The following is a 9,402-nucleotide window of genomic DNA, read 5'->3' on the forward strand; positions in this document are numbered from 1 at the left end:
CTTTTCCCAAGCCAATGGTTTTTGAGATCAGGGTGCTACCCCAAGGATGTTTGGTAATTCTTGGTGGTCACCTAACCAGACATTGACCAGACCCAATTTTGCCAATCATGTGATGGAGTATTCGCCACAGTCTTCAACAGTTTCAGTAAATGAGTTGCTCCATTTAAAGAACAGTCGAGTGACCTCGTTGATTGCTTTTAAACGTGATTGGAGACAGTTTTATGGGTTAAACTTCATCATCGGCTGCATTGTATACGTACACAGAAGGCTCATTAGTGTCGTGTGAGCCTCTTTCTCACTATACGACTCGCTTCCTTGACCTTTGCTTGCTCTCACACTTTTTGGATAAAGGTCCTTGTTCCAAGTCCTTCCACTCCATCCAAACACTTGGTATCCCTTATCTCTTCTACCCAAAAGTTACCAAATTATAAACATTTTTCACCAACCTATTATCCTCTCTTCACTTCAAATTAAAATTACCTAATAACCCGTGAACACTAGTCCTTTTTGTCATTATGCCACCTTTGATTATATTTCTTACCCTTTCAGTCCTTTTTATTTTGCTTATACCTTACAGAGAGTTAATCTCGCTGGTTTCTTCCCATCTTCTCTCGTTTTTATTCAACATCGCACTACATCCATCTTTTGCCTTCAGAGAGACCCATATTTTTTTTATACTTTCTGAGATCCTGCTCCTCTACCTTCCTAGCTTCACCTAGCATGTGACTTACTGTTTCTTTTGTCTTGTTAACACCTGTGACATTTGTTCATAAATGCCTTCATGAGTTAACCATCTCCATTCTTCTGCCGGCCATGTTGACATCCGTTTCATCCTCTTTCTTACTAACACCATTTTGGTTAAAAGGGTTTGTTGATTTCTGTCTAATGTGCATGTTAAAATGAAACATGGATTTTACTGAATGTTATGTAATCATGCAGCAAAAAAAACTCTAAAAAAAATTGCTGATTCTTCATCATTTGGATGAAACAAACATGAGAAAATGCATCATATCTCTTTTTACACTTGTGATATACCAGTTTCATTGTTTTCATGTCATTTTTATTATTAAAAAATTTGTCTGAATTTTGCATATGTTATATTAATTATATCTGAATTGTTTTTTAGAAATATATTCTTTTTCTGAGCCCTGGTTTTAAGGTTTTCGTGTTTCTTTAGTATGTACAGTATTTATATATTGTGTAGTGGATATTAATTATCAGTTATTTACAGGTTTTATTTCTATCTGTTGTAAATCTGAAACACAGTTGGCACGGTCATCTTATATCTAAAATATTATCATTCCAAGGTCCACATTCCTATGATTACAGTTCTATTTATGTTGCAGTCACAGTAAACATGCGGAGTGGGACCCTATATTTAATTTCCTTTAGAATTTTACTGCTGGGGCCAGTTCTCCGCTTTTAACATCCTGATGCAAAACAATAATTTTAGGTTTACCCGCCCGACCAGCCGATGGTCTTCAACCCACAAAACCCAAATGCACCACCAATCTACCCGTGTGGAATCTGTCATAAGGAAGTTCATGACAATGATCAGGCCATACTTTGTGAATCGGGTTGTAACTTTTGGTTCCACAGGTAAGCCTAGAGTTCGATACTCTGTTCATTACTTTGTTATTAAGGAGGGTGACATAATGTAGATTATACAGTAGTTTTAAATTCTGCAAATTGAACAGCCCCTAATTATTATTATTATTATTATTATTATTATTTTTACAAGCCAAGTTGTGACCTTCGTTTGAAAAGTAACATTAAAGTTGTCTTCTTCATATTATATTAAAATATATTTTTCTTACGCTAGGTAATTGCTCTCTAATAAAGTCAGTACCTTCAAAATTCCAATTTAGCAAAAAGAAAATATTTCAGATTATGTCCCAGTTCCTCCTATTGAATGATGAAAGAATTTAAGAAGAATTGACAGCAAAGCTTGTAAAGCTTCAGAACATGTAGAGTTCCCATGTAGGTGTATACGTACAGTTCATCTTTTCATTAGAGGTTATGGCATTCTGCCATCCATTGCATGAATTGATTTTGTCAAGTATAGAATTTTTCAGTAACAAAAACATCGTCCACCAGATTCAGTCATCATATGTTTTCGTGTGATCATGAGTGGCTTATGCAGAGATCATTGATAGTAATGTAGCCAGTACTCAGAATGAAAAGAAATGGAAAAGCATTATGTTAAGTGACAGGTTCTGGTGACAGCTTGACATGTGATGCCATGGAGCTGATGTGTGGCAACACTGTTTTTTGCTGACTTGTTTGTCTCCTTGTCCATGTGATCTAATACAGTATACAGGCAGTCCCCGGTTAACGGTGGGGTTTCCGTTCCCGGCCGAGCACCGCTAACTGAACATCGGCGATGACAGCGCCAAAAACCTCGCTGAATGGCGCCATTAACCTGAGATCGGCATCGAAATCCTCACTTAACAACGCTGTTAATCAGAGATTGGACATGAAATCCCCACTTAACAGCTTTGTTAACCAGAGATCGGCACTGAAAATCTGGTTAATGACTTCGCTAGCCAAGTGCCGTTAACCGATGCTGCTGGTAAGCGGGGACTGCGTGTACTGTTAGTTTTTTTAATGACATGTTTGACTCTAAGACGGGAGATAAAAATGTCAGTTGGCCGGGCCATACTTTAGGTAAAATGCTCATAGTACGTACATGCTTTTCAGAAGTTGTAACTGATATGCACCACGCTGGTCACAGAACCCTGGAACCGGGTAGATATTTTAGTGATGATTTTAGTAGTCTGGGTAAACTATTTAATAATAATAATAATAATAATAATAGTAATTATAAAAATAATAATAGTATTAAGATTACTCTTCATAAAGTAATATTGAAATTATGTAAAATTAGGTATATTCACTTCTCCAGTATCATATTAAGTGATTTGCTTCTTACGTTTGTTATAGCATTTTATCATTTGGTTAGGCATTCATCTCTAACCTTTAAGAGTTTGGAAATGTAAGAAGTTATGAGGTATTATTAACAAATGTTACTATACAAAAAGGATCCTGCCTGACATCAGTTATATTTCATATGATTCAGAAATGACGAGTTTCCTGGTGATTGAGAAGGGACCCCCTGCTGAAAAAGAATACCATTTTTATGCCTGTGATACAATGCAAGTAGCAGTAATTAACAGTTACATCAATTTGGATACTTTAGTAATTGCTATAACTATCAGTTAAAGGATTATATGTTTAGAAGTATTGAAAAAAAGTTTATGTAATTCAGCAATTTGTATCCTTTGCAAAATGCTAGTGTGTGAGTCTGACATAAAGCTTTTGTTTTTGTTGACCTTAAATTTATTTGCAATGATGAGTTTCATCCCCTTTTCTTCAAAGGAAAAATATTTAGGGGACCAGTTTTGTTTAATGGAGTTAAATGTTTTCACATGTTCTGACTTTCACAGCAATCTAGTAACCGTGGTGTACGATTTTTTCAGAGTATGTACTGGATTAACAGAGGGCGCATATCATCTTCTGACCGGGGAAGTTTATGCTGAGTGGGTGTGTGACAAGTGCCTCAATTCAAAAAATATCCCACTTGTGAAGTTCAAACCATGAGGGAGAGCTATGGATATGTAAAAAGATCAGCCATGATGAACTTCCTGCGTATTGTTTCTGTGAATGTATATACGTATGGATACAGTGCCGTGTATGAGTATATATACTCAGTATATGTTCATACACGCGTATCTGTAGTGTATATGGATTATTTTCCATATGCAACATACCGAAGGCAATGTTAACGTATGCGGCTTTAAAAGTTTAGCCATTCCTATATGCAGTTTTTCCCATTTTGAAAGGAGGTAGGTTTGATGCTGGTGATGTTGGCTACTCAGGTCATGGCTTTTGTTTTTTTAATTTCCTATTGGTTCTTGAGCTGTAAATTAATTCGAGGATATTTCAGTGTAGCTAAACTACCCAAATCACCAGGTTAATTCAGACTGCTGTTATTGTCTTCCGTAATAATGTGCTCATCTTTGCTGATCTTTTTGCATATGCCATGTTAAGTTCAAAATAATTTAGTGCGTAATATGGACAGCAGGTTATGCTACTTTGACTTTTACTAGTGTATTTCTTGTATTTTTTTTTGAGTGAGTCGGTGAATAATGGAAACAGGTTTTGAAAGTTGTTATGGCACCTTAGGTTACTGATTTTAATGTAGATAAGTGAATGTGCAATAGACATGTATCTCGAGAAATTAAGAACTCTTTTATCGTATAAACATTTTAGCTCAACTTTTTAAGGTGTAAATATGTTTGTAAAGGAAAAATTTGATTTTTTGATTGTAAAAAATAGCTTCATAAGTGACCTTTATTTTATCAGAGTAATAGGCTACCGTAGTTGGAAATCTTGAATGATAAGGATCCTTTTTCTGGTGTTCTGTTGTGTCTTGTGCACACTAAGTATGACGGTGTGAAAGGCTCATGAGAGCTAGTATGAATGTTCTTAAAGTTTTGGTAAAAGAATTCTCATTCATTCAGTGTTGACGAACAAAAGGGTCTGTGGAAGAATTCCTCATTCATTTAGTCCTGATGCGAAAGTTTCTTTTGGGAGGATTTTGGTTTGTTTATTTCATTAAACGCTAATTGGAAACAAACCACAGCAGGTGTGTTATGTAAACTCAGAGAAGTACAGACAATTGTGTATTATTTTCAATTTTTGTTGCTGGGAAGTGTCAGGTATCCTTGAATATTAGTTTGTGAACCACAACCCCATGAATTAGGTAACTTGACTGATGTGAAAAATTGTTTTATGTTTGCTGTCACTAGATTTTATGACATTTCTGTTGTCCTTCTGTACTTGTGGCATGGTTACTAAACTAAATAGTAGCTAATGTCTGTCAATATGAATTGCAAACTTGAAATTTTTATTTGAGCTTAACGTCTTGTTAATAACTGACAAACTTGAGTGCTTAAAGAGCTCGGAGCTAATGAGCGTTTATTAAAATCTATGAAACTACTCTCCGCCAAGTGTAGTCCTCCATTTTCCCTGTACCAAAATTTTCATTTCTTAATTCAGTTGCTTTTGAAGCAGGTGTGTGTGAAAGTGCCCTTGAAACTACTTTACTTTCATTTCATCTTTAATGCTATTTTTTATATCACTTGTGAGAATTTAGTAACTGCTGTCACCAAAGTTGAGTGTTATAGAATTTGATGTATTTTGCTGTAAGTCAGGTAAAGCTGGTCCTAGTTCATGGAGCAATGAGTGTAGATTGGGTTCTGAAACACCATGGTATGGAGGTACCCGTTGGGGGAGATTCATTTTCAGAGGATTCCACTCTGCCTGTCAACACTTCACACGGAAGTTATCAAAATTACAGTCAAGGAGGTAGGAGTGGTCTTAGTTAAGTGGAACTCACTTGTATTGCCAGTCGAATGAGAGGTCATACACTTGGTAGAGTGACAGCTATTTGCAGTAGTGGTCAGAAGGATCATGGCCTAAACAGTCCAAGAAATGTGCCATTCAGTGGGCAGGTCAAGTCTTGTAGAACATGATACTGTTGTTAGGTGATGATTTCTTCAGCCTTCACCAGGTCCAGGCTAAGAAGACTTGAAAAGAATATGGTTGCCAATCTTGAAGAGAGGTTGAAGTCCTCTTGCACTCCTTTTTGCATTGAGAATGACAATACTGTGGGTTATTATAGAGGCTGTAAGTGATTCCACTCATTAGCTGGAAGGATGGAGTGCAATAATGTGCGCTATGAACAGTCAGTGGAGACTTAATCCCAGATTGATAGGATGAAAGATAAGTATCTAAGATAAGAGGAAATGGTAAAGGGTGAATCTCCCTTTTCCTTCCTTTTTTGTGTCTGAAGGCAACCAAACCAGGAAATTATTATGAATAGAAAACACAGTGGATTGGATCTCTAAGGCTTTTCTAACATCAGCAGCAAAGAAGTCATCCTAAGGAAACCGCAGGTATTGATAAAGGACTATATGATATACAGTAAGGCAAGAGAGAAACTTTCAAGACCATGCCATCCTGAATGTTGTCAGAAGTATAGTAAGCAGCTGAGGGCGATGGCAGTAAAACCTTTTTTGATCTTCTTAGGTCCACTGTAGCCATCTGCATCACTGAGGATTTGAAATTGAAAGCTATTGCAGTGCCTGAGGAAATTGAGTAGGTGCTGCTGAAGATGATCAGGTTTCTCTTTATAGCAAGAGATCAAGAAAGCTATGTAGACGTAGTGTCAGATTTACATCCGAGGTCTGATAGGAAAAATCTAGACGATTAATATGTATCAAGTTGGAAGGATTACCACCTCTGTAGGGAAGTGTGTAGTACTTCAACAGCACATATCAATGAATGCATTGTTGCTGAAAATATAGGACACTATATTCTATATCTCGTATCACAACGTAGAGATACATACGATCAAGATTTATTTCTTTTTTAGTACATTTCCAAGAAGGGCATGCTATTTGGTACACACACAATGAAAGTTTGTGGTTAAACCCAGGATGATACAGTCCCAAACCTTTTGGAAGTCACACAACAGGAAATTGAACTAATAAAAAGATGATAAAAATAAACTTCAAAATCTGAATTATGCATTTTGTAAGGAGTCATGTATACAGTAATGCAATTGATTCATACATTTTAATATGACCTTTTTCTGATGATGGAGATGTTGGTTATCACATTGATATGAATATTGTCGTTATTCGAATGAGTAATCTTGGTAATGGAACAAGCCTAAAATGTCTGTATGTGAAAAATAGGAAATCGGAAAAGAAATGAAAAATAATTAGAATTAAAAAGCATGAATATTTAAGTAGAAATACGCCAGTATGTATAGGTTAGAAGAAGTATTATACCCTTCCATAACTTCTGAGTGTCATCGTTCATAATGCTGCTAATAAGCCACTGTGGTTTTACAGTAACAGGGATGTTATTTTTTCATTCTCCTGTCTGCTATCTTTGCATTGAGTTTACAATTGAAACTGTTAATTTGTTCCTCATCAACAGCCCACATCAATTTTAAAGGCTCATAATCCAGGTAACTGGAATTTGTGTTGTAATTGAGGAAATTTTAAACATAATCATCCTTGAAAGCTTAATTGTTTTGTGAAGCTGAGAATTATTTCAGAAAAGCATTATTTTGGCAAACATATTTTATTTACTTGTGGTCATGGCATAAAAAACTGACGTCGTATCATGGAATGTCAAAAGTACTTCTGATCAGTGTCTGATGTGTTTCTTGAATTTTAGTTCCTTGCTCATTCTGTGCTTATTTTTGTCATTCATGTGGGCTGATCAATCATCTATCAGGTTTTTAAGGACTGGAGCTTCCCTCGTTTTTGAAAAATCCGTGGGATTTGTTATATCCTTATATTTTTTCAATTCCATAAAAAACATTATTGTACAATTTGGTACGTGAAATTTTGACCACACGTAAGTAATGAGGATTTTGACATTGGCAGTGTGAATGCAATTAAGGCTTGTACTGTATTTTTATATCCTAAGTATCAGGGCTAAAAGTTTCCTGTAATTTAAGTATCTTGTAATAGTGAGACATCACTCCTAGTTGCAGAGCTGGTGTTTTTTGTGACTTGTGCAACTCAGTCATGAACATGAATTGGAACACGGCAGAATTCTGTGTGTATCATACTGTGAATTGTAGTTAGTGCCAACAGAAAGTAACGTTTGTTTTTCTATATTCTATCATACATGTATGCACAAATGCCGAAGCGTTAACAATGCTTTACAGGCAGTACTCACCCCTAGGTAGGCAGGTGAAGTGAATTTTTACATGCTGGAGTTTACTGGGCATTACAAATTTTTTTTTATCGTGAGTACTGCAGCGGATATTTTATTTGGGATTTCATGGTTGAACAAATTATTGTTTCTTACCAGATGTCTTTAGAAATTTATTCTGACTGTTTTTTTGTGCAGATTGCTATTAAATTCTGTTAACGAGTGTTCTTTTCATGTTATTATATAATGCAATGGTGGATAATAAAGTACTGAAGGGTTTTTTAAGTCACGTTATAAGTTTGGCACAACATTTGTTGCTGAATTGTTCAATTGCAGTCCACTTCCTGATAAATTGTTCGTAAATCTTTTGAAATGTGAGTTCTGCAATGGGTATTTTTTACGATTTTAACTACTTTATAGTGATGAGAACGTCCACTCGGGTGGCATTCAACCTCCCAAACCAAGTTAAAAACATTTCTTTCTTATGATTCAGTATGTCAGAAAAGAAAAAAAATGTCCTGTAATCTATTTTCAAAGGTTAGTTTTAGTGTTCGTCCTTTTTGGATATTTTTTCTATTTTCATTACGTTGTTAATGAAATTTTAAGATAAACGTTCAAACAGAAATACAGTCTTTAAGCTGGAAACGCCCCTTAGTGATTAAGGACTAAGTTAGATGAAATTTTAAACACCAGAAGAAATTATTTTAATTTACTGTAACTCATTTCTTTTTAATCTCTATAAATTCTAAGGACAAAACCAATTAGGTGAAGTGTTCAGCAATAGGGTTGGAATATTTGAAATGAATATCTTGAGTAAACGATTTATAAAATCTCGGTAACTAAGGTACAGTACTTGAAAGTTTATATGGCTGTGTTCATGCAAAGTACAAACTCTGCCTTGACAGATGCCTCTTTCAGCTGTCACGACGTGAGACGAAGTCCCAGTTTTCAGAGTACTGTTTAGTGATCATATTCTTCATAGGTTAAGCTCGAACAAATCGTTCCGGCTAGTTTTGTGAGAATTAAGAATCCACCCTCGTTGATCTGATTAGATTACGGTGTTGATGAAATTCAGAATTGGGACAGGTGTAACCACCAAGCCATAGGTAGCTTAGCACTGTAATTGTTATGCTATATATTATTACTAAATAAAAATTACAGGGACATACACAAGTAGTATTCTTGGCCTAATTTTGTTGGAGTGTTTTCAAAGTAAATATATAATATAAAATGAGCTGCAAAAAATATTTTGTGACTTACCAGGTGCTTCATTAAAGATAAATAAGGTTCTTTTATACTGTCAATAGAGTTGATAAATTTGTATTTCTTATCAATATTTTTTTAGATGAATTCATTGAGTGCTTTTTCAGAGTTGAGATTTTAATTTTGAAGTTCTGATTAGGTCAACATACACTACTTACATAAAGGGAGTGCAGTCATTTAGGAACTGAAATTATGTATATTCAACATGTCTACCAATAAGATGTATAGTGATTTTTCTCCAAACATGAAAACTAAACCACATTGATGCACTCATTTATAGCACGTGTTTAAGAAATATATGTCAATGAGTGAAACATCCTATTAAGCCTTTAATTAAACATCTGCAACAAACTACTGTATTCCATTTTGCCAAATACACAGAAGAATCAGTCATTGTAG

The 9,402-nt window shown here is 35.2% G+C and overlaps 1 protein-coding gene across 7 annotated transcripts in view; it reads left to right on the top strand.

The window, feature by feature from the left end:
• Nucleotides 1–8,910, top strand: part of LOC136855717 (protein pygopus-like) — a 34,687-nt gene extending 25,777 nt beyond the window's left edge. For 4 of the 7 annotated variants that reach the window (XM_067133041.1, XM_067133044.1, XM_067133043.1 and 1 more), the window contains 2 exons: nucleotides 1,454–1,599; nucleotides 3,480–8,910. In XM_067133041.1, the coding sequence (XP_066989142.1) occupies nucleotides 1,454–1,599; nucleotides 3,480–3,600 (267 nt within the window). In that variant the 3' untranslated portion in view covers nucleotides 3,601–8,910. The remainder of the gene's footprint in view (nucleotides 1–1,453; nucleotides 1,600–3,479) is intronic. The other 3 variants (XM_067133042.1, XM_067133045.1, XM_067133047.1) reach the window with 1 other exon arrangement.
• Nucleotides 8,911–9,402: the final 492 nt, after the last annotated feature.

This window comes from Macrobrachium rosenbergii, chromosome 32 (genome assembly GCF_040412425.1).
Source record: "Macrobrachium rosenbergii isolate ZJJX-2024 chromosome 32, ASM4041242v1, whole genome shotgun sequence".
Taxonomy (NCBI): domain Eukaryota; kingdom Metazoa; phylum Arthropoda; class Malacostraca; order Decapoda; family Palaemonidae; genus Macrobrachium; species Macrobrachium rosenbergii.